At 40.6% G+C, this 26,369-nt stretch overlaps 1 protein-coding gene across 1 annotated transcript; it reads right to left on the reverse strand.

The window, feature by feature from the left end:
* Positions 1–383: 383 nt before the first annotated feature.
* On the reverse strand, positions 384–16,211 carry LOC309971528 (ATPase PAAT-like). The gene is made up of 6 exons (XM_082854613.1): positions 16,000–16,211; positions 15,023–15,226; positions 14,128–14,200; positions 11,091–11,297; positions 5,560–6,014; positions 384–774 (listed from the first exon to the last, which is right to left on the reverse strand). The coding sequence occupies exons 1-6, from the start codon at positions 16,161–16,163 to the stop codon at positions 540–542; spliced, it is 1,338 nt and encodes a 445-aa protein (XP_082710739.1). The 5' UTR covers positions 16,164–16,211; the 3' UTR covers positions 384–539.
* Between the last annotated feature and the right edge of the window lie 10,158 nt (positions 16,212–26,369).

Consider the following 26,369-nt stretch of genomic DNA (forward strand, 5'->3'; position numbering starts at 1 on the left):
AACCTCAGTGTAAACTCATTTTACACATGCCAAACACTGCACCTTGTTCATTAACTGAGATAAACAATACAAAATGTAAACTAGTGATTTGGATTAAAGGCCTTAAGTATCCAATTTTCCAAAAACAATTGATGAGCGGAAGAAAAATTATCAAATACTCTAAGCATTATTTTTCAGATGCCTAAGACTATAAAGTCTTTGTATAAATAAAAAATGTACTTCTATGAAACACATACAATACGAACTAATGAACTGCTTTAGAAATCCTTAAAATCTTAAACAGTTAATCCAGAAGTATACATAAATTTCACTGAGAGTGAAAAATATTGCAAACAAAAATAACTTATGATCCTATCATGTTAACTCAGTGTACAGTACTGGGTTCACGAGTGCAGTAAAAATGAACAGTGAGGTCACGTTAAGTAAGTGGTAATATTTCAAAGGACATTAAATACCTGCTTTTCATAAACTTTTTTGGGGGGTTCGGCTTTGTAATAAATATGTAATAAATATCTGTAGTACTTTGAACATGTTCAGTGCTATCTTTCTCCATTTGAAAGTCTTTCTCCAGAGTCATAATGTCTTAGAGGCGTGCCAGAGGGTGGGGAGTTGGGACTTTGCAGCAAGTCCACTAACAAAGCAATCTTATTATCTATGTGCTCCTGGAGTTTATATATTCGCTGATCAATGTAGTCCATAAGTTTCTTTTCCATCAGTTCCATATTTTTAGAAAGAATCTTTTCCAAGTAGGAACAAATGGATTGCTCTTCCATTCTAAAAATAAATTAAAAAAATAATAATAGAACAATTTTCCCTAATATTATAACAAAAACAACCAAACTATAGTACAATAAGCAGCCAACACACATTGCTGAAATTTGTCTCCACAACTATACTCTGTCCCCTTACAACATATTTCCAGGTTCTAAAATACATATGCAACAGGCAACCACAATCCTGAATGCCCAAAGGATTCTTACTTCTTAAATTCTTTAAACATTTACGCATAAATTGAAATGAGAATATAAAAATGAAGATGATGGAATTTCTACCCTCAAAGAACAGGTCTTTAGATAGAGAGGGTCTTCCTGGTTTTGAGCCTCAAATCAAAAGCGATCTTACTGACTGTTTTTAAGGTCTCCATGTTTGTCTTCCAAGTGCTTCCCCAAGCAACCCTACAATTTAAACAGTTTTCTCTTTTTTCATCCAAACAACCTTACTAAAGCAGTGGAAGGACAAGGACAGTGAACTTCAGAGTGTGGTCCACAAAACCCTGGGGTCTCCACGACTTTTTCCAGGGGTTCCATGAGGTCAAAAGTATTTTTATAATAATAATATTATTTGAACATGAATCGTACAATGAATTATCCAGAGGCTATACCATGTATAATGTCATTACTGTGATAACTAATAGCATGTATGGTTGTATATTCTGTTTCCTAGAATTCCTTAAGGTAGTAGGTTTACGGTACAGATAAATGTTTTTTTCAGAGGTAACTCAATTTGTTCTCAGTATTTCTGCTGTGGTCTTACTAGCTATGTATGTTTATACATGCTATAATGCAACATATGAGAATACAATCCAAAGCTAATAAAGTTTTACATAAATTTAAAACAATACCGAACTTCCCTGGTGGCGCAGTGTTTAAGAATCTGCCTGCCAATGTAGGGGACAGAGGTTCAATCCCTGGTCTGGGAAGAGCCCACATGACATGGAGCAACTAAGCCTGTGAGCCACAACTACTGAAGCCTGCGTGATCTAGGGCCCGCGTGCCACAACTATCGAGCCCACGTGCTGCAACTACTGCAGCCCACGCACCTAGAGCCCATGCTCTGCAACAAGAGGTCACCACAGTGAGAAGCTCGCGCACCGCAACGAAGAGGAGCCCCCACTCACCGCAACTAGAGAAAGCTGGCGCACAGCAACAGAGACCCAATGCAACCAAATAAATAAATAAAACTATACAATTCTCACTAAACTTTTTAAAAAGAAAATATGGTATTTTTTCATAAAAATGTTTATGTTACTAGGTAATGAGCTTATTGTTATTTCTAAACTAATAAATATTTTTATATAGCCTACATAAATAAAAGTTCTTTGGAATGCTCAATTATTTTTAAGAGGGTAAAGACCAAAAAGTTTGAGAACCACTACTCTAGAATATATGAGGAGCTTTTTATTTTTCTCTTTATTTTCAAATAATTATAGATTCACAGGGGTTGTAAAGATACTATAATTCCCCAATGGTCCCAATCGTTACATCTTACCTAACTATGGTATAATATTAAAACCAGGAATTTGATGTTAGTACAGTGTGTGTGTATGACATTTTATCACATGTACACACATTCATGTAAACATCACGTTCTTGACAGAATCAAGTTCTGTCTCGATTGTAAAAACCACAATCAAGAGACAGAACTATTCCCTAACTACAAAGATCTCCCTCCTGCTACCCTTTTATTGTCACATCCACTCTCCAGTCTCCTCTATCCTTAACACTTGGTAATCACTAATACAGTCTTCATCTCTATTATTTTGAGAATGTTACACAAACAGAATCATATAGTATGTGACCTCCTGAGATTCTCTTTTGTCAATCAGCATAATGCCTTTGATAGACAACCAAGGTGTTGCATGTATCAACAGGTCCTTCCTTTTTATTGCTGATAGCACCCCATGATATGGATATACCAGGGTTAATTTAACCACTCATCTATTTTAAGACATACTGGTAGTTTTTGGCTTTTACAAATAAAGCTTCTATGAAGAACTGTGTACTGGTTTTTATGTGGAAAGAAGTTTTCATTTCTCTGGGATAAATGCTCAGGAGTATGACTGCTGAGTCACATGGTAACTATATGTTTAGCCATTAGAAACTGCCAAACTTATTTAGAGTGGCTGTACCATTGCAAATCGCCACGAGCAACGTATGAGAGCTCCAGTTTCTCCACAGCCTCATTGGTATTTGGTTTTGTTACCATTTCTAAACTTTTTACTTTAGCCATTCTGTGTACTGGTTTCTTGTGGTTTTCATGTGTGTTTCCTTAATAGCCATGAGGTCAACAGCACTTCTATTCATGTGCTTATTTGCTTTTTGTACATTCTCTCTGGTATAATATCTCTTTATGTCTTTTGCCCATGTTCTAATTGGATTTTTTTAATGTTGAGTTTTGAGAGTTCTTTCTATATTTTCGATATAAGTCATTTTTTGGATATGTATTTGCAAATATTTTCCCTCCCTCTGTAATTTGTATTTTATTCCTCTTAACAGAGAAGAGCAAAAGTTTTACATTTTCATGGCATCTAATATATCAAAGTTTTGATTACCCTGCTTTTGGTGTCATATCTGAGAAGTCTTGTCTTGTCTTAGGTCTCCAAAGATTGTCCCCTATGTATTATTAGAAAAATTTTATAGCTTTATGTTTTACATTTAAGTCTATGATCCATTTTGAGCTAATTTTTATATAAGGTATGAGGTTTGGGTCATGGTTCACTTTTTGCCCTTCGGATATCCAATTGCTCCATCACCATGTGTTAAAAAGACTATTCTTCCTTTATTGAATTGCTGTTGCACCTTTGTCAAAAATCAGTTGAGCATATTTTTGTGGGTCTATTTCTGAGCCCTCCATTATGTTCCATTGACCTATGTGTCTGTCCCTCTGCCATCACTACATCATCTTGAATACTCTAACTACATAAGACTTCGACACTGGGAAGAGTGATTCCTCCCACTTCATTCTTCTTTTTCAAAGTTGTTTTAGCTATTCTACCTCTTTTGTTTTCATATAATTTTGAAAATGATCCTGCTTATGTCTGCCAAATATTGTGGTGGGATTTCAATATGCATAATATTAAGCCTGCATATCAATAGGGAGAATTGACAACTTTACTATGTTAGAAATTGAATTGGTAATTTAACAGTTTCCAGGAAAGAAATAACCAGGCCCAGCTGCTTTCCTTAGAGACTTCTACCAAACATCTTAAGAAGAGATAACACCAATTTTACACAATCTCTTCTAAGATGTAGAACTCATCTTATGAGGCCAGTATCACCCTCGTGAAAACCGGACAAAGACAGTACAAGAAAAATACAGACCAGTATCTCTAATGAATTAGATGCAAGAATACTCAACAAAATATTAGCAGATCAGATCTAGCATTGTGTAAAAAAGAATTACAGCCCACAACCAAGTGGGATTTATTCTAGGTATACAAGGCAGGTTCAGTTTTTGAAATTAATGTAATTCACCATATGAACAGACTACAGAAGAAAATTCATGATCATATGAATGGCCATAGGAAAAGTATTTGACAAAATCCTATACCCATCTATGATGAAAGAAACTCGCAGGCAACTAGGAACCAAGGAACACTAAGCCTCACAGTCCCTGAGCAATCTGACTTCTTTCCACCTTTTACAGTCTTTGTATGTTTGCTGGATTATGTCCAGGGATTTTATTGGTAAAGTGGGGGATCTGAGAGAAATGGGGACATTCCACCTCAGCTCGACACAGGAGCAGTTTTTAAATCTGTTTAGGTTTTTTATTCTTTCCTTTGGGTTTTATTGTTCGTTTGCTTTGTTTTGCTATATCACAAGTTAACATTGATTAGACTATCAACAACTAAAGACTGGAACGTCCCTGGTGGTCCAGTGGTTAAGACTCCGCGCTTCCAGTGCAGGGGCACGGGTTCAATCCCTGGTCGGGAGACTAAGAACTAAGATCCCACATGCCACGCAGCACGGCCAAAACACAAAAAAACAAAAAACAACAATTAAAGACTATTGTTATCTTTCCTTATCCTTCCCAAATAAGAACCACTTGTTCAATAACGTCAACTGGAGACATTAAGACTGCTACTGGAGACATTAAGAAAGTTTCAACCAATACAACTCCCTCATTTTACATGGGAAAAAAGGCTAAGCCAAAAGATTTAAACACTAAGGCAAAACAGTTAAGCTAGAACTATGATTAGAGTCCTGAATTCCAATCCAGCGCAAAATTTGGACACATTACATCTATATAAAGGATGGGGAACATACTAAACACTTAGCCACCCCTCAGTCAAAGCAGGACTGGAAAAAATTGGAATTATGAGATCAGGGGATAAGGGTCTGTACACTAGAAATAGTTCAGAGCTGAAAAATGTTTGGATGACTCCGAAATTAGGCTAGGTCACACACGATCTACAGAGGAAATGTTACAATGGCTCACTTCATACAATCAGGCAAAAAATGTACATATCATGGTCACCACAGCTCCTCTCCATTCATGCAGACAACTCTCTACTCTGACCCTATCTGCTGCTTGTACCCCTTCCATCAGATGCCTGAGAAGTGCTCGGCACCTCCAGTTTGACCCACTTCTTTCAAAGCAATCCATCCTACTCTGCTGAGTATTTCTTTCCTAATAGTGTGTTAATGGTGAAATGTGAAAGCTCCTACAATCCTCTCTGGAAACATTTTCAGGCAGTAGTTATTGAAACAAACCTGCTTTCCTCCACCTGCCTCCCCCCTCCCGCCCCCAATCGAAACCACACTTGTCTTAGACACTCACGTAACACCAACAACGCCTTCGCCGGGCTTGGTGATGCTTTCCTGCCACTTGGTGTTGGGTCCCCCACGGAGATGGTTCACTTGACTACACAGATTCTGCAGAACAGGCAGCAACTCAGAGTTAGGTATATGTGAGCTGTCGCTTGCTTTCTTTGGTAACAAAGAAGATACTGCATTCTTAAGATCATTCTCAGGAAGAGAATGGTTTTGTGGCACAATTTTACACTCTTGGAGGCTTGTCATATTTCCTCCACCAGCTGGCTGCGTACTTTTATCAATGTAAGCTTTTAAGTCTTCAGCCACGTTTCCAGATGTCAATCCAGTCCTGGAAGGGAAAGGTGTGGGGGATGACTTGTTGAAGGCCCCTGAAGCAGATGATGATTGCAGTCCGATCATGTGCTTGTATCCAGTGCTTCCCAAAAATGACTGAAGCTGCTGTCCGATGGGAATACAATTCTAAGCAAGGTAAATAAGCAAATGTTATTATTAACATGAATGATAATGACAGGTAACCTCTGGAGTAACTCAGAGTCAGGCAACCTGCCTACTTTCATTTGATCCCCAGAACTTTCACATGGAGTAGGCTATAGCTACTATCCCAATATCAAGTTAGGAAACCAAGACTAAAGTTAACTTGGCCAAGGTAACAGAACTAGTCAGTGGCAGAAGCAGGACTGGAACCCAGGCCACCGAACTCCAGAGTCAGGACTTCTAATAATTTCACTAGTTTTGCTAAGGAAAATATTCAAACAAATACAAACATACTTAGTAAAATTGCACGGGCTTATTTTAATGTTTCCTTAATTTACGGTAATAAAATCTAGTACTCTCAATTCAGTCACAGTAATTGATAACTTTCATAGAATTAAAAATCATCTGCCTTGGACAGGAATAAAGATGCAGACGTAGAGAATGAGCTTGAGGACACAGGGAGGGGGAAGGGTAAGCTAGGACGAAGTGAGAGTGGCATCGACATATATATACTACCAAATGTAAACAGATGGCACAGGGAGATCAGCTCGGTGCTTTGTGACCACCTAGATGGGTGGGATAGGGAGGGTGGGAGGGAGACGAAACAGGGAGGAGATATGGGTATATATGTATATGTATAGCTTATTCACACTGTTATAAAGCAGAAACTAACACACCATTGTAAAGCAATTATACTCCAATAAAGATGTTAAAAGAAAAAAAAATACACAGGAAGAAAAAATCATCTGCCCACCGTCACATATGGTTCAACCTAAGAATATGCAATTTATTTTCATTGGAGTATAGACCAGATAGTTACATATTTAAAGTATGATGTTATATGAGTACTTCTGTGACATTTTCGATGACTAAAAAGACCTACCTTTTGGCTAAGTCTGCCTTAATAATTTGTAGGGTAATGATTATGTTTTGTGGCCTCAACTCAACCGGCTATGCTATATTATTTCCTGAGAAAACTCTGGCTAACCTTTGAGAGCAGGTTACACTGTCTCCTACACAGGGCCATGCTCTTGCTATGCTCTTCAATTTTTCCACAAGAGAAAAGCAAAACTACCTCTAGCCTATCTAACTGTTAAGTTATACACCTCCATCTTAACTTCTAAACACAGAACTCTACTAGGGATTCTTATAGGGGATATCATCTCATACTTAATGTTGCTCAGTATCTAGTTAGAGAGACTGAGAAAAATATTATACAGGATTAGCTGAAAACACTCAGTCCATATATTTTCTGAATATTCTAAAAAATGATTCTTGGATAAAGCCAGCCCCAAACTCATTCATTCAACAAATAGTTAACAGAAATCTACTCTGTGTTAGGTACTGTTTCAGGGACTGGAAATAAGACAGTGAACAAGACAAATACAAATTTGCACACATACCCTCAGATTTCTGAAAAAAATAAGTATCTCTGAACATCTTGTAGGATTTCTGAAAGGTCTGTCTTTAACTTTTTTAATTATCACAAAATCCAAAAAGTATCACCTTGAAAAAGCTAGGAAAAACGATGTATTTATCTTTTCAGATGAAAAAGGTAAACAGTGAAAATCTTGAATAACTGAATATATTTTTGTTGAGAAAATGGGGCACAGCTTTCCCTCAGATAACATTAAATGACAACTATGCCAGGCACTTTGACTCAGAATTCCTACTCAGTTATTCTAAATTGCTAAAGCAAAAACAAATGAAAGTCAGCACATGTGAACTTCAAATACAAGGAAAGAAGAAATCACTTTAAGAAACTTTCCAGGAAACAAGGAACCACAAGGCAAAGGTGAAGCAGGGAGTCTAGAAAGCTGCTCCCCAGGTCCTTTCTTTCCTCATCAGGACAGGCCCTGCCCCAATTAACATATGAAGGTTCCAAACAGTGTGGGTTTACACCCCTTCCATAGAAGGAGAGGTTCTGATCATGAAACATCCCTACTTTATACTCAACAGATAGTTACAGAGCTTAAATGACTTTCCAGGAAGACGTTCCATGGATTCCTTGTTTGTGGACAAAAGCAATCCTAGAGAACCAGGTATATCCTGTGAGAATCATTCATAAATACAGCCTCCCCACGAGAAAGAAGACTTTTATTAGCATGTTTAAAAGACGATTTAACAGGATCACCTTCTTTCTTCCCCAGGGGGTTTCCCAAATGTCTCCATAGATAATGATTTAGCACGTGTGTTGGGGGGTTACAACACACGTGCTGTTGGTTGGAGGACTTGTGTTTCTATATCATAGAAAATGCGACAAGGACACACACCAAGCTTGGGAATAGGATGAGAGTTGGGAGAGCCCTCTTACAATATACCTTATGTACTTGTGAATGGATGGAAATTCATAGCAAAGAAAATGTATTATTTTGGGAATGAAACAAAAAACCCTAAAAACATGGGCAAAAAACCCCACAAACTACTATTCACGTCATTTCTTTTCCAAAGTCAAGGTTTTAAAACATAAAAATCAGTCCATGAACTGATTTTACTTAATTCATTAACCCTCTCTAATGTTTCCAAAATTTTCCACACACAAAAACTTTCTTTGTTTTTAAATGTTTAATCTCTATGTCCACTGGATCCTTCCCCTCAAACATCTGTTCTTAAAATATGCTATGCATAAGACTCATCTGGCATTGCCTGTATAAGTAGGTGAGTCCTGGATCACAAGCCCAGTGTTTCAGGTCACTGGTGAGGGCCAGGATTCTGCACTTTATAAACATTCCAAGGGATTCTGATACCGGCAGGTTCCTTATCTCTATCATTCTTGAAACAACCCACTTTACCCTGGCTACCTCCACATTCTAACTACCCATTTACCATCTAATCCCTCAAAATCTGGTTTCCATCTCATCACTATTCAAACTGACCCCCTGAAGATCTCCAAGGAGTATTTGGTTGATAATCCAAAGGGCATATATATTATGTAAAATTTACTCGGAGCCATAAACTAGACAGACAGGTCGTCTTTGCACAAAGCTTATATCTTAATGAGATACACAGAACAACACATAAACAAAAACAGGCAAGAAAGCGCTGATGAAAACACATGATACAGATGTGGAGGAAAAGGCTAATATTTTAATCAGGGTGGTTAGGGAAGGTGTCATTCAAGATGGAACGTTTAAGATGAGGTTGAAATAACAAGAAAAAGGCAGACTTGCTAAGGCCAGGAAGAGAGGATTCTGGCCAAAGAGAACGGTTAAGAGGGCAAAGGTCCTGAGGTGGGAGCACGTCTGGATGTTTGTGGAATACCCACATCAGAATGTCTAGAGCAAGGCATCTAAGGAGATGCAGCAGGAGATGAGGCTGAGGAGGTAACGAGGGCCCAGACCTCAGATGAGAGCGTAAGGAACCTGGATTAGTTCTGAGTGTCAGGGGAAGCAGTCAGGGGGCTTGACACAGGGGACGTGGAGTCCGATGAGGTCATGCTGGCTGCACTGTGGAGAGGGAGCGTGGTGCAGGAGGACCAGCTAGGAGCCTCCTGAGGTATGGAGGTGAGATGCTAGTGCCAGAGCAAGGACAGTACGGACGCTGTTCATTTCAGAGCTCTCCTTTCCATGCTTTCCAAGATCATGAGCAACTCTCCTGCCCTCCTGTGTCTGCCTGTTGGTCCAACGATCCTCGTCCTAAATTAATATCGGTAAACCTCACAAAAGTTATGCAAGCTTTTAAACTCATATTATTGGTTTTAACTTTCATCCTATGGTCTTACCAGTATTATCGTTTAGATTGTAAACACGAAGAAATTTATCCTCAAAAAGAGGAAGCGATGCCAAATAACAGAACTAAGAGCTTTGAATTCAGGTCTCCTGACATCAGATCTCTTGCGACTCTTAAGCACTGCCGTGACCTGCTCTTCTGGTTCCCTTTTCCTCTCCCCGTATTCTTAGCAAACGCACCTACTCTCCCAGGGTCTTCCTTCCTGGCTCCAGTCTCTCCCCTCACCCCCTTCCCCATCATCTACTAGGCATGCTCTTCCCAAACCTCCCTCCACTCCACCAGCCCCACCTGTGTTTCCAAAGTCTCACATCATCACCCCAGGGCATGTGTTATTCACATCTAAAACTCAACACTCCCAAATTACACTCTTTTTTCCCCCAAGTCGCTTCCCTCCTTGGGTTCCATGTATATTATGGTAACACCATTTTCAAAACTTTAGTTTCACGTTTGATTCTGTTTTTCTCCCACAGAACCCATCTTAAGTTAGTTGTCAAGTCCCAATGGCCCCACTGCTGTAGCCTCTCACAATCCAGCATCAGGTTACTCCTTCCAAGTTTAGACTCTCATTAACTGTCCTCTGGATGATGGAAATAACAGAGCTGCTTTCCTTCTCGTAGCCTCACTTTCTGTTGACGCATCTTTCCTACTGACTCATCTTACATATAACAGCGGATTAAATTTATTAAAACAGAGCTAAACTCTATAACATCATTCAAAATCCTCTAAGATCCAGCCCCAGTCTACCTGAAACTTCCCCTCTCACTTATTCACTCCAGAGAAATGAACTTCTATTCATTTCCTAGCTACATCCTATTCCTCTAGCACTGAAGATTTAATCCATACTGTTCTCTATCTCTCAAGTTGCATCCCTCCAAATTTACTTGCTTAACCCCACCTTTCCTCTTTAAAGGCCTAGATAAAACGCTACTTCCTTTCATAAGCCTTTCCTAGCATTCCTCATCATTCCCCACTTAGATGCCCTGACTCCCCTAACAAGACTACAGAGATCCTTAACGACAGGTTATCGACTAATTCATCTTTGAATCTTCTAAAGTAACCAAAATTGTGGCATTCACTAAGAAGGGGCTAAATAAATACTTGCTGAATGAATAAATGAGTGAATTCATGGAAAATTGTGAAGTCTGTAGTAGAAATATTTTTTTGCAAGAGAGTAGGTCTACATAACGTTATTTTTAGAAAAGTTAGTAAAGCTAACAGTTAAATCAATAACAAAAGTTGAAATAAAAAGATTTATGTTTCTACATGTCCTTATAAGAAGACATCATTTAAAGAATTTTAACAGTATCTGGAAAGAAATCCATTTCTACTTACCTGTTGCTGGAAAATAACCATATTCATCAGTTGCTGAGCTCCAGATGACAACTTTGACCCCATGGACTCCATGATAGTTTGGACCCTCTCCAGGTCTATTCTTGATCCTAGAGCAGGAGAGCCTGCTGAAGAGTTTGCTGAAAGTGGCCTCACGTGTACCACAACTTTACTGATGAACACACACTGCTTTTCACCAAAGGAGAGCAGCTATTATAATACAAAAGTTCAGCGAAATTAATGATAATAAAAATAATCATCATTTAAGGTCAGTTCTTGGTAATACTGAAGAGTGAAGCATTCAAGAATCTAAAAATTAACTCCAAGTACATTTTAAAGGTTTCTCTAGAACAGTCATAGACCAAAAAAAGACTCAAGAAAACAACATAAATGCAAAAAGTCCTTTTTAAATAAAAGACTATGTATAAATAATGTTTTACTTACTTAGTTTAGGGAATTAAAGATAAACTATACCAATCTGAGATCGTAACATACTGAAACTTGCTATAGTATTATTTAATACAAAATAAGACTGTCCAGTGTCACATGCAAAGTGTTTGTGAAATACTAAATAAGTCAGGATTTTAGAATTTAGAACTGTAGGGAATATCAATACAACCTAAGAGAGCTCAATAGTTTACACATAAAAAGAGGAGTTTAGGGTGGTTTTTTTAACTTGCAAAAGACACCCAATTAGCAAAGTTGAGCTCTGAGCTTGTTTCTTCTGGCTTCTATCCCAGTAGCTTTTCCAATGTTTTATGCTTCTTCATGTTGTCCTTGCTTCTAGACCAAAAGACATTTCATGTGTGGTGTAGGACAACAAAGCAGCAAAGTGGAAAGTAAACAGCATTTAGAATCAGAGAGACCTGTGCTCAGTGATGGCTCTGCCTGCGTGACCACGGGCAAATACCAAACTTGAGTCAGGAGTAAAATGAGTTCACATGGTTGTTATGAGGATTATGTGTTAAAATTTCCAGTATATATCATTGAGTAAGTGCTCAAACATATGCATCAGTAACTATTACTTTTAACTTACGTATACTATTGGCCCAGAAGAAGCTTTCATACAAACCCAAGGATTTCCCTAAATGAAACACTCTTTCACTCCCTGGTACTTCCACAGCACAGTTTCAAATACCATTCACCTTCAGAGACACAACAAACCCATATATCACACAAAGACACAGGCGAACACAGACCCATGATCTAAAAACTCAGTGTGGCACCAAAGATGTGACTGTCATCAACAAGTAAGTAAATACCTCATGAAATGTAAACACCCACATTCCAACCTCCATATTATCCCTGTTCTGCTTTTTAACCCCAAGCCCTTCTCACTAGCAAATGTAGTACCTATTTTGCACACTGAGTCAACCTATTATGTGCTGCCCACTATAATATTTGTGATGTGAGGCCTTCATTCCAATTTATTTCATAACTACTAATTCCTGAATGCCAAGTACAGTATCTGGCATCAACAGGCACTCCAGTATTTGTTGGATGAATGCATTGCCTTATTTAAATGACTTTAGAAGCTATTAGTATATACACCTAAAACAACATCTTGGGATAATCAGTTGTGTGCTCTTCTGTAAGTAATAATCAGCACAGAATTTGAGAAATTAAAAATAATCAATCCAAGAATTTTCTTCAGTTCCCTAACATTACCCATAAGGTAGGTCAAAAAAGGTGAAGGAACTTGCCCAAGGTTATTGTGTTAGTCAGCAAGAGCGCTCATTTAACAGTCAGGGCTTATGCAAAAAAGAGTGGATATATGTATATGTATAACTGATTCACTTTGCTGTACACCTGAAACTAACACAACATTGTAAATCAACTCTACTCCAATAAAAATTTAAAAAAAAATAGGGCTTTCGATTTCCAGCTCAGTACCATTTCCTTAGATCTGATGACCTTAGTAAAGTTCACCTTAATAATATTTTTCAGGCTGAAGACACCAATCCAAACTCCTTTAACTTTGTGGTACCCATGTCTGAATCCTCCCTGATTGTGTTCTATCCTTCTAGATCTGGGGACCAAAACTGCTTGTGGTTTTCTTGGCACCTAAGTTTTATATAAAGATAAAAAATGTTTTAAACTCAGCTTTTTAAGGCTCAAAAGTACTATACTGCTGTACTAACAGCAGTACATGACATGACTAGGAAATGGAGCAGGACCCTATGGTCCTTGCCCCCCTTGTCCTCAGCCTGCCTTTGGTCTGTGCAAAAACTTTAGCCAAAGAATAAGTTTAATCAGACAAGTGAGAAACTGCAGAAACAAAGGAAAGCAGTCAAAGGAGACCAAATAATAATAGTTTAGTCATTAAGCATAGTCAAGGACCTTTAGTTCCTCCTCAAGGGCTACAGATCATATTCTGAAACACATCCTGCGAGCTGTCTTATAGATACTGGAACCCTCACTAGGTGGAGGAAGTTAACTACATGATGACCAGGCTGTAGCCACGACAGAAGTTGCCACAATTCTGAGAACTGGCCTCAAGGAAAAGGGAATAAACCAATCCTGGAACTGAAGAACAATCAAGATGATGCTGGTCAGGCCACCACATGACCAATTTCAAGATGACTGTCAGAGGTGGCTGCGCTGTTTCTGCATGCAGCCCACTCCCTCTGTCTATAAAAGCTCTTGCCCCATGATGGTCAGTGGGAGGAGTTGGCCTTCAGACAGGAGTCCAGCACCCCCAACGCCCCACCCCTGCTGTTGCCGGCATCCAAAACAAAGCAAACTTTCCTGTCCACCAACCGTGCCTCTTTATTGGTTTTTGAGTGGCGAGCAGCTGGACACCACTTTTGGTTACAACCGTAGCTAATAAATGGTCAAATTTTAACAGAAGAATGTTGACAATTTTTTAGAAAAGAAATTCTTTTTACATGTTTACTGAGTATTTCTGAACTAAAACCAGGGACCACGTTGGACTAACTACATTACCAAACCTACAGAAAATAAGTATATATAACAGGAAGACAACTGTAGTTTTTAAATTAGCTTAGGAATGACTAAATGACATTTAGGAATGACTTACCTTTATTTTACAAGCATGTGTGGAAGACTCCAATTTTAGATATTTTTTGTACAAAATAATCTTTTCATGTTCACTAAAAATAAAAAGGAATTAACTTATAAAAAATTTCACACACTATCACTTTTCATAGTTACATTTTAAAATAAAGGTTTCCAGGACAATATTTAAATCCTGAGATTCAGTTTTCCTGGTGAGGCATAAACAGCTGGGGCTTCCTACTGAAGTGCACTGACTACAAAGAAAACATCTGCCACTTACTAGCTGTATAAGAAAATGAAATTAGATATCAAATGTATACTTACGTAGCACAGAGCACACTGTAAAGCTCAATAACATACCCATTATGTCCAACATGCACGGTATATAAAACACTTCATATTTTGATTCATATTAAGGAGAGATTAGGTCAGAATTTTTGTAAGAAATCAGAAAAAAAATCAAGAAGTATAAAAATGGGTTAAATAAGTATACTGGTATGGTACAGTGTCGGGCTCACGCACTATGTGTAAAGAGTTTCCTACAGGAAAATGTTCAAAGTTCCAGACTGATAGACAACTTAATTTTTGGAAAACAGATCGCTGTGAGTTAAAGAAAACAGACAAGAAACACTTACCAGAACTTCATCTGATCATAGTCTTCCACTAACTAGCTATGATCTTTTACCAACTACTCTCTCTTCCACTAGCTCTCAATTTCCACGTTTATAAAAAGAACTAGGCTGATCTAGACTGTCTTTAAGATCCCTAAAGGTCTAAACTTTTATGTCTGCTGGTATGTTTTTATCTTCTCTCCCCTAGTATCTGGCACCAAGGTCAGAGAATCAATAAATTTCACAAAGCTCAAGAAAATAAAACACTACTTCAGAAGAACACTTCCACACGCATACGTCACAAACCTGTTATCCAGAACATTACAAACATTCTTGCCCCTACTGGTTCCACAGTACTCCTCTCCTGAGTATACTTCCATATTTCTTGCTGAACTTAAAATGCCAATAGAAACGATTTCTTCACCTCCAGGAGGGTCACATCTCAGGTAAAGGAAGCAGGGGTTTTCATCTTGGCTGTTCACGTTCCTTTTCAAAATCACCAGATCCTGGCTGAAAAGAAAAGGAAGAATATTATACAGTTCTCTGAACACTGTCATTAACCCACTTAATGGGTCACAGGGGTTGACATGTTATCCTATTCATTTACATTTGCATTTGTAGTCCAAGCGCCTTGCAAAGCACTGATGAAATGCTCAATACAGAATTCCCAAGGAAATGATGCTTTAGACATGAGGGCTCTCCACTCTCTTTTCGCTTGACTTCTGTAATACATTCTAAGCGACTTCCTATAATTGCCTGTCCAGTTAATGAAATATATGTACTGGGCTGCTAGTGTAAAAAAACAGTTCAGAAGTGGGGGTGGGGCGGGGTGCAGAATGGAATAAAGGACCAAAGTGTGCCATTTTCAAAACTAAGCTGAGGAAGATTTTCGACATCTGGATTTTTTTTTAATGCCTATTTTGGACGACAGGAGGTTTTTGTTGCGGGATAGAAAGGCGGTTCTGATCCCGACAGGGGGCCTCAGGAGCCGACGTGACGGACACAAGGGGGAAGGGGGTGAAACGCCGAGTCTTCAGGTCACCTGCCCCCCGTCCCCTGCGCCCGACGCTCACGCCGGAGTCGCCTCCTCTTTCCCGCGGGCCCGCCCCCACCCTCCCGCCACCCAGGACCTGCCCCCTCGCCCTCGCCACCCGCACAGACCCGTCACCGGCTCGGCTCCGGGTCCAGACCCTCTCCCCTCACGGCCCCCGCCTCCCATCTCGGCTCCCCCAGGGGCGTGGCTGGCACCGATCACAACCCCAGTCCCCGCCGGCCCGGCACACCCGGTGGCAGGCGGCGCCAGCAGCTCCTCCCAGTCGGCGTCCCGGGCGCCGAGATCAGACCGGGTGAGATGGAGACTCTGGGCCAGGGCTCCACACGCGGCATCCCAGGAAGAGGCCAGCGGCGGGCGGCGGGTCAGTGGCGGCTGTACAGTCTCGGTCTCCATCTGGCCACCTACACGCCAGGCCAGCTCCGGAACCTCCCTTACAGCTCTTTAATTTCCGCCAGACTGAGGGACTGTAAAGGAACAGAACGACTTCCGCCTCGTCCGGCTGCAAACCCCAGAGCCGCAGCTTCTCGCCGGGGTGGGGAGACACCAGCTACTGTAAACCCGCATGCGCGCGCCGGCCGGTTTGGGCGGAGGGTTCAAAATCGTCGGTGTGGGGGGAAGAGCTGGAGTCCGGCGCATGCGCACTGACAGCCTGGTCCAGCTGCTGGGCTGTGCGCAGGCGCGATGCGGTGCGCGTGGGAACCCAGTGGTGGCTTGACGTTGGCCCCGGAGATGTCGTGTGGATGCCGGTGTCTGGACTGACCCGCAGGGTTGGTCCGGTGAGGAGAGTACGTCGTGAGGTAGGTGTGATGTCGTGGCTCTCGAGACGTGAAGGACCTCGTCCCGACCCTCGCTGTCTGTGTCGCGGACGCGGAGCCTTTCCGCGGACTGCGGTGGGGTGCGGGGGGCTGGGGACGCGGCGGCCGGGCGGTGGAGTCGGCTTTTCAGAAAGTCCTCAGCCCGCTCCGCACACGCGCTCTCTCCTCCGAGGGTGTCAGGTGGGTGCCGGTCGTTCGGCTTTAGCTGAGGAGGAGGTTGGGACGGTGTCCCTTTTGGTGTGGGGCCGGGGCGAGTGGCGTCTGAGGAAGGTCTGTGGCCCTGGCCGCCCTCGTGTCCCCCGGGCCGGGTGGAAGGTAGAGAAAGGCCTGGGCCCGAAGGGGGTGGGGTCTGCTCTCCCGGCCCCGGGAAAAGCGAGCAGGACGGCGGCCTCGGGTCTGCCGTGGAGCAGAATGCGAGCTGGGCCTGGAAGACCCTGAAGCTTTGGGTCCGGGGAAGTGGGAGCGGGTGGCTCTTTCCAGATGCCACCGGGATAGGAAGGCCTATGATGCCTTTCTCCCCCTTTCAACCGCACCTTGTGAAGAAGTGCATAGTAGAGTAAAATACACTTGTAATGTCAGCATTCTGCAAATTTGACCTGTCACTTCTGTAGTTCTGGTGGTGTTCTGTGTAGGAAATAGACATCGAACTCTGCTACGGCAATTCCCTGGCCCTCCAGTGGTTAGAACTCGGTGCTTTCACTGCGATGTCCTGGGTTCCATCCCGGGCCGGGGCACTAAGATCCCAGAAGCCGTGTGGCGTGGCCAAAAAAAGAAAAAAAGAAAGAAAGAAAGAAAAATCTTTCCTCACGTTAATTTTGTCTTAGTACTTCCTACTCTGGGTTTTCTGGGCAAAGTAATATTTATTTTCTTTTTCTTAAGTTTTCATCTGAGTTGTTATGTTGGGATATTTACCTAATGAGAACGCAGTGCTCTTTTGCCTTCTTTGTACGTACTTGTGGAGTGGTGCTAGAAAAATTATTAATGTATTTTTCTATAAGTGATTATCCAGAGTGTTTGTTAGATGGACTTAGGAAGATTGAAAGAGAAACCTACCACAGATTTGATAGGTACAGAATTTATAAAGTTAAAAGTCCTTAACTGTAAATGTTCTGGTTTCAATGATTGCAAAGATGAGTCCCCCAGACTTAATGGTAAGCAGTGTATTTGTCATGTATGTCCTGCCTCTTGTGGTCGTAAGGTAACTTTGATCCATGTTAGACTGTTTGCACAGTCCGAAGGAAAACTGGCTCTTCTTCAGAAATACCAATCTGCAATTTATGCGCAGGATCAGTATTAACAACTGGATGTTGGCTTCCTTAAATAAAGCTGAAAGACCATAGGTCAGAAAACTAAAGACTTCTGTGGTCCCCCCTCTTTTATTCCCATATATCCAATAAATCACTGTCTTGATTTCCCCCCTCCTTTTTTTTTTTTTAAGGAAAACTTTCCTCTTTTTCTCCATCTCTGCCTTTTCTGTTTTCCAGCACTGACTTTCAGCTGAAAAGTTCCAGGATTTTCTTTATTGGTCTTTTAGCCTTTTTTTTTTTGGCCGCACCACACGGCTTGCAGGACCTTAGTTCCCCGACCATGGCTCGAACCCGGGCACCGGCGGTGAAAGCGGGGAGTCCTAATCACCGGACTGCCAGGAAATTCCCTAACCTTCATTTTAATTACCTCCATTTCATCCTCTGCATTGCCCTCTGATCCTTCTGGTGTTTGCTGCGCCAGACTGAGTCACATCACTCATTAGCATGACATACAAAGCCTTTGGTACTCTTACTCCTGCCTGCCTCCCATTCTCCTCCACCTTTGCACATGCTTTTCCCTCTATCTGCAATGCTTTTCCTTTTGGATAGCAGGGAAAATTCTGTTCATATTCAAAAGCAAGTACACACCTCCACCGTGCTACAGAATTAATCACTAATTCCTCTGAACTACACTTTTTAGGTACTATAATTCTCTTGTGGTTTGGGACTTTATAAAATAATTCTCACATTTGTGTTTACTACCATGTGTATACTTATGGAAATTAGGAAGTATTTTACACCTGGTAGAGGGTTTTTGTATGGAATTGATGGGGATAACAATAGAAGCCCTTCCTTGTTGGCCCAACACCCCCGTGTCACTTTATGCCCATTGTTTCCACTGACTCCTTACTGGACTATGGGACATTGGGGTTTGGGGGAAGGATATGGTCCTAGACTGAACCAGGAGGATCCATTCCTAGTTGTAGCCAGGTGTTTGGCAGCATGCTTGGTGTTGCCATGGCAAAGCTAGCACCTGTGATACAGGGGAATGTCATGCCCATGAAGAACCTGGGAGCTTGGAAGTAGACCTCTGTAACTTCCCTTGGTTCTTTGCTGTTGGAGAATTCTTGGGCTGGCTGTATACAAGTTGAGGACTGGATGTCCTCGTGAGAGTAAGCAAGCAGGAGGCGTGACTATGGCATGCAGACCCTTCTGATTCCTAAGGGCTGCTTATCCTCAGCTATGTCCACAGATACTCTGTTTATCTCTGCTCTGCAAGTAGTCTCACTACTCTCTAGTTTCATTACCTTCTGTGTACTGTGTGTATACATTCCGTGTATATATTTCATGGGGGCCATCAACCCAAATTGGGAAAGATATTCCCATCTTTATTTTTGTTAACCTCCTACTGAAATGTAACAGTTTAATGATTAGTAAAACTAGCCACAGTAGAATTAGTAGACTTAGAAACACCTATCGCCTTGTCACTAAAATAAATGACATTTTCACATCACAGTATTCTTAGAGCTGTCTCAAAATTTTATCAAAACCTCAAACTTATAGTTATTAGACTACCACTGTAAATTTTTATTTTTATAAGTCAGCTTCATTAAGGTATAGTCAACATAAAGAGTCACAAATTTTAGTGTATAATTCTTTGCCTTTTGACAAATACATATAGTTATATAATGAACTCTACAATGCCATGATTTGTGTGTGGTAGTTATTAGACCCGTCAGTATTCTGGGCATTGAATTTAATTGTAAAGAAGCACATATACTACTATATTATACATTTGGTTTTTAAAATATTTTGTGATGATTTCAATTTGCTTGATTTCATTTGTAATCCTATGTATTTTATGTTAAATACTTAAATGTATTATTCTGAAAGGGTCCATAGGATTCACCAGATGAAGTTTCTCCATGACACAGAAAGATTAAGAGCTTCTATTACTGTCCATCTTCCCACCACTCTCTTAGGGTATGGTAGAATATAGGCACCTTTTAAGCCTTTAAGGTCTAGTTGGCTAGTCACTGACGAGGTCAGAAAGTGGCAATATGGTGACAAGTTTGCAGTTTGTTCTCCTTGATTTATTTTAGCCTCATTGCATTTTATAAAACAGTTAGGGGAGGAAGGGATTGGATAGGAATTGAGAGAGGTCACGTGGTATGATTTGCCTCAGTAGAAAACTTCCAGACAGAACCCCTGATGAATGTAGCAAATGGACTTCGAAAAAACTCCACAAATCTAATTTTAAAAAATACATCTTTAGAGCATTGAAGAAAAATATTGAAAGCAACGACGGACACAAAAGGCATGTAACAGAGTTTGGAAGAAGATAATCCTGAAAAATCTGATATCTCCTAACCCTTTAGTTGTTAGATACTTGTTATGTAGCCTTAGAGAATAATATTGTGGCAGTTCACCAAAGACAGGTGAACTCCCTTGTGCCACCCCCTGCCACAATATATTTGTGTGAAGGATGTACTGTCTACGCCAGGCTCCATTACCTCCTGACATGCTTCTGTGACCAAAGTGAAGGAGTCTAACCTGGAAATGCTGGGAACAGATAACTTCATAATACCTTTATGGTTTACATTTAATTTCTTTTTAGTAAAATTTTTTAGAATTTCAGTTAAAGCATATTCTTATTTCTTCATTTGCTTTAGAAGGTCATATTTACGTTACCTCTGATGTATTTTTCAGTAAATATGCAATTATGGAAAAAATTTCTTTGACTCTTGTATCCTTTTCTGGTGACGTTTCTTTTACTTTTTTATTTTAAAAGTTTTTATATTATCCACTTTGGGACTTGAGACAGCTGGTTTATTTATTTTTTCATATGTATATGAAGCTGGTTTTTTATTTTTTTAGTTTTTATTGGAGTATATTTGCTTTACAATGTTGTGTTAGTTTCTGCTGTACAGCAAAGTGAATCAGTTATACGTATACATATTGACATATCCCCTCTTTTTTAGATTTCCTTCCCATTTAGGTCATCACAGAGCATTGAGTAGAGTTCCCTGTGCTATACAGTAGGTTCTCATTATTTATCTATTTTATACATAGTAGTATATATATGAGACAGCTGGTTTAAAATCACAACAAAAGAACAGGTTGAATAGAAATTAAAGGAGGAGGTGTAGCAATTTGAGAAGATATATCTGGTGCTAGATAGGGATTAGCAAACTTTGTAAAGGGCCAGATAATCTTTTAAGCTTTGTGGGCCACTTTCTGTTGACACTACGCAATTCTGCTGTTGTAGCATGAAAGCAAAAATAGACAATTTCTAAACAAATGAGTATCACTGTGTTCCAAAATCTTTATGGACACTGACATTTGAATTTCATGTAATTTCCATGTCATGAAATATTATTTTGAATTTTAGCTCAACCATTCTTAGCTCATGGACCATACTAAACAGTGGGCTTGTACTTACAAATGGAATTTGTACTAAAAAGAATTTTTACTATTCTGTACTGTTAACTTTGTACTATTACAATTTGTACCATTAAAGAGAAATTAAGAAAACAATCCCACTGTCATTGTGTCTTGGCATCCTTGCACCTTTCCACATAGGCCATGCAAGCAAAGGCTATTCTGAGTTTTGGCGGAATGCTTTGTATTCCTCCTAGATCAAGAGACGATGAGAGGATTGTAAGGAATCGTTATAGGACCTTCTGTCACTTCCTTCTCTCCTCTGGGAGGTTGTCATGAGACAGTTCCTCATTGTCTCTGGATTCTGATGAGTTCTGAGGCTTTCTGCCTTGCCCCCTCCCCGCCCCTTTCCCCCCTCCAAAATAAAACTTCAGAATATAAAACCACTTAGCTACAGGCTAGAACTGACTCCTCAGCATCGAAATACTCCACAACTTGCACTGCAGGCATTCAGCCTCTCTTGCTTTGGTCTCATCCTTTTTGGAGCGTGGAACAGGGATTTGGCACATCTTTCACTGTCTCTGTAAATAATAAACTGTCTGAATCTAGAAGTGGATTGTTTTATCTTTACCAGCAGAATCAGTCGGGTCTCACCCTGTCTTACGAGTGTGTGACAGTGCCCTGCTACTCACCTTCATCCAGGTCAGTCCTTTGACTCTTAAGAATTTGCATTTTGGGGGAAGAGCAGAGAAGGTTTAATCAGCTCATTTATGATCTTAACAAACAGAACTGCAAAGCAAGAATGTCTTATCAATTCCATGGGTAATTAATTACTCAGTGCCTACTCTGTGCTGTGTATTGAGATACCCCAGTGAAGGGCTTTAGTTATAGTACTCTCTATAAACCTTCTGTGAACGAGTGGGGTAAAGGGAACACTCCCTTTTTGGGAATTGCTGATAATAAACAAGTCATACAGCTGTGGTATTCTCACATACATCTGTATATGGCTGGAATTGGTATGTATCCCTGGAGGCCAGCAGGAAACTTATTCATCAGATGGTGTGAGAGACCAGAATTATAAGACTGCTGGCCCTCAGAGCTGCCAAGCCATTTGCCATGATGGAGGCGTTAAGAAGCCTTGTCCCTTTGCCCCTTTTCATTTTACCATGTTTGACAAATGAATTTGACTGAGGCTGAGGGAAAAAAAAATTTAACCAGCATTTCAAATGAAATCAGTTAAGTTCTCCTTTCAAAAGGCCACAGCCAGAAATTTTAAAATTAAATTATCCACTGCTGGACATAATATGGAGAAACATTTGCTGTTATATACACTCTTAAGTGGAAGATTATGTTAGTACCACATTTCTTCAGAGCAGTTTGACACTATATAAATATGTGGAACTTGACCTGGTAATTCTAGTTCTAAGAATTTATGAAATAATCAGATATATGCATAAACTTGTGTATCAAAGTGTTAATTATGGCATGCTTATTATTGTAAAATATTAAAGAGAACACACATTTGTAAACCCATACAACCCATACAAAGGATTACTCCAAAGTTAATTCTTTTTTTTTGCAGTACGCGGGCCTCTCACTGCTGTGGCCTGTCCCGCTGCGGAGCACAGGCTCCGGACACGCAGGTTCAGCGGCCATGGCCCACGGGCCCAGCCGCTCCACGGCATGTGGGATCCTCCCGGACCGGGGCATGAACCTGTGTCCCCTGCATCAGCAGGCGGACTCCCAACCACTGTGCCACCAGGGAAGCCCCAAAGTTAATTCTTTAATTGAGGCATATTTATAGGAAAGATACCCATGATTTTATATATATATATGTGAAGTTGTTAACAGCTATTTTCCATAAGTAGATTGGATTATGGAATTTTTTTCTTTTAATTTTCTTTGCTTTCTTATTTTTCTGTAACAGACATGTATTGCTCTTATGATAAGAGTTGATTTTAAGTAAGTAAATAATTTAAAAGCCCTTATCTTCAAGGCATTACCCTTCAGCCAAAAATAAGAAAGAAAAATAAAATGGGGGGACTTCCCTGGTGGTCCAGTAGATAAGATTCCATGTCTCCAAGGCAGGGGGCACGGGTTTGATCCCTGGTCGGGGAACTAGGATCCCACATGCCGCGTGGTGTGGCCCCAAAATAAAAATAAAAGAAAATGATTGTTTTTTTATATGTGTTGATTACAAATCACAAGTTAGGTTTCATTACAGATTTTTTTTAAATGCAGTTAAAGAATCTTCTAGTAAATTCATCTTTTCTTCTTTTTTTTTTTTTTTTCCCTTTGGTTGTGCGGCATGTGGGATCTTAACCACTGGACCGCCGGGGAAGTCCCAAACTCATCTTTCTTTACATAGAGAAATCATAAATGCTTTTCTCCCCAAGGGCTCTAGGAAGGAGAAATCAGTTTTGGTGGCTTACTTTGTGAGGACATAAGTACACTTCAACATTAGCTGCGTGGTTGTTAGGCTGCGCCCTCCAGACCTGCAGACCTTGTAATTGCCCAGCCGAGAGACTGAAGAAAGAGCCCGGAGACAGCGACACAGAGACGTTAATGGTTTATTGGATAGGGAGTCTTACAAGTCTTACAATTCAGTAGATGTGAAAATTGATGACCAGAGAAGTCACTTAAGACACAGTTACATAGTAATGAAAAGTGGAAGAGGAATCAAATCTTAGCACTCTTGGCTCCAGAGTCCATGTTCTTAAACATAGATCAGTGGTTCTTTAAATAAGCTTGCATTCCAGTGAGCTAGAGGGCTTGATGAAACACAGATGGCTTACTCTGTGTAACTACAGATGGCTGGGTCCCACTTCAGAGTTTCTGACTCGCAAGTTCTGAGCTGAGGCCTGAGAATTTGCATGTCTAACAAGTTCCAGATACGGCTCCTGATGCTGCTGGCCTCTTTGAGAACCACTATATTATTATCTTAATTAAATGTTATTGAAGTGACCTCCATTTGACTCTCAAACTAGGAAATAAAAGAGAAGAGGGGCTTCCAAATATTCTGGAATGGTGATGTTATTAGGGTCAATACAAAATATTTTTGCTCTTTTAAGTAGAGGAGAGAGATCAGAGCATGGGAAGAACAAGGGAAGAGGAAATTGACATTTAGCATTTACTGGGCACCTCTTGTGTGCCAGGCCTGTGCCAGGTGCTTCATGTTCAGAATATCATCATGCCATAGTATGAAGTAGGCTGTGATATCCGCATTTTACAGACTAGAAAACTGAAGTCGAGTGATGTTAAGTCACTTAGCTAAAGTTATAGAGTGACTAAGGTAGGATAAGAATTCAAGTTTGTCTACGCTTGTGGTTTTTCCTCAAAACCACCTTGGAAATGTGTGTTTGGAGGGCATTTGGAGAGACCCTGTCAGAATGAGCAGAAAACTAAAATTCTGGGTTAATTGTCTAATACGTGGCATGGAACTATCTTTAAGAATGTGAAAGTGGTGATGTGGGAACTGGGGAGACGCTAAGTTTTGCTTTACCCATATTTGGATGAAAATGGCCTATTTAAATGATTTACCTCTCAGGTATTAACCTGGGCAAGGGAATTGCAAGAGTCTCAGGGTAGCCATGCAAGAAGAGTTACTTCACCTGACAACAGCTTTGGATTTCAAATGATAAAGGAGGTCAATTACCCATGAAAATATCTGTTTGGGGCTGAATTGTGCCCCCTCTCTCCCAATTCACTTGTTGAAGTCCTCACCCCCAGTATCTCAGAATATTATGTATTTGAAGATAGGGCCTTTAAAGAGGTAATCGAGTTAAAATGAGGGTATTAGGGTGGGCCATAATCCAATAAGACTGGTGTTCTTATAAGAAGAGACTGGCACAAACACAGAGAAAGGAACACATGAAGATACAGGGAGAAGGCTGCTGATTTTTTTTTTTTTTGACACTACTGTTATCCCCATCTTAAAACAGTGTTGACACATACTAGGAGTTCAATAAACATTTATCCTTAAGCTAAATTAAAATGAATTAAACAAAAAATTGAATGGAAAAATCTACACGAATTAATTTTTACCTCATGGAAAACTATGTTGCACCAAAAACTCCCTGGTCTTGGACTCCTCCATTGCTCATTAATATAACCGTCATCTTGTTTGTGGACAGGATGATGCAGCATGAGCAAGGTCCTCAGCCACACAGGTGTCTGAAGGTAAAGCTGAGAATCCCAGGAGCAGAGCAGAAGGAGCTGTGGAAGGGGCACAGAGCTGGAACTTGGGCCAAGTAAGGGGGCCTCACAGGGTTACTCCCAGTAGACTGGGATCTGGTCTGCTTTCTGCCACCATAGATACAATTTGCAGGTATGAGGGTGTGCAACCAACTGACCCAGGTGTTAGTCACAGGATGGGCACTTGGCAAAATAACTGACCTGGGTAAAAGGCCTTGAGTGTGAATTACAAAGAATTTCCCACAGAGAGAAAACAAGCCCCTGTAATCACATCACAACATTCAGCTCACTGATTCTGAATACAGCTACTGCTTACCTTTTGTCATCTGGAACACACGGCCCCTGGTCCCCATCGGTCCGAGTACTCTGGACTAGTCATGCCATGTGTGCCAGTGAGATAGCTCTTAGGTTGAAAACATAATGATAATAACCAGCCCCTTTCCCAAATGAAATGCAGCTGGATTTCTTTGCCCATCTTTCAGCTCAGAGTCAAAATCAAAGTCTCTGGATAATAGACTTGGGGGGACTGGAAATAGGAAACAACATATCATTTCAAACCGTTCAGAAGGCAGGGGGCTGGAAAGGTGTTGGACCTGGGAGGACAGGGGCTGGAGGGAAAGATCACAGAACCAGGCCCTAGTTGCAGTCCTGCCAGTGACTTGCTAAGTGATCCAAGGGAGTCATTTGTTCTCTGAGCTTCAGTTTCCTCATCTGCCAAACAGAGGTTTTAGCTATTTCCTCCTAGTCATCTCTAGAAAGCTGTTACTAAAACACGTTAGAAATGGTCAGGCCAATAGTTTAATGTTGGTAACACAATGTGAAATATCCTTATCAATAAATGAAATAATACTGGTCAGGGCTTACTGCTATGTCTGAATTTATTGCTGTGTCTGAATTTGGAGGCTCAGGTGGGGAAAGGTGTTACCAGATTGATAAAATTCATATTTGAGTCATCGTCCATG

Source organism: Leucopleurus acutus, assembly GCF_964270905.1.
Source record: "Leucopleurus acutus genome assembly, chromosome: 14".
Classification (NCBI taxonomy): domain Eukaryota; kingdom Metazoa; phylum Chordata; class Mammalia; order Artiodactyla; family Delphinidae; genus Leucopleurus; species Leucopleurus acutus.

Excerpts from the sequence above, each read along its gene's own strand:
- LOC309971528 (XM_082854613.1), bottom strand. The coding sequence starts at position 16,163 with ATGGAGACCGAGACTGTACAGCCGCCACTGACCCGCCGCCCGCCGCTG. Across the intron at positions 15,227-15,999 it reads CTGGCGCCGCCTGCCACCGG|CCAGGATCTGGTGATTTTGA; the intron begins GTGTGCCGGGCC and ends TTTTCTTTTCAG. Across the intron at positions 11,298-14,127 it reads CACATGCTTGTAAAATAAAG|CTGCTCTCCTTTGGTGAAAA; the intron begins GTAAGTCATTCC and ends GTATTATAATAG.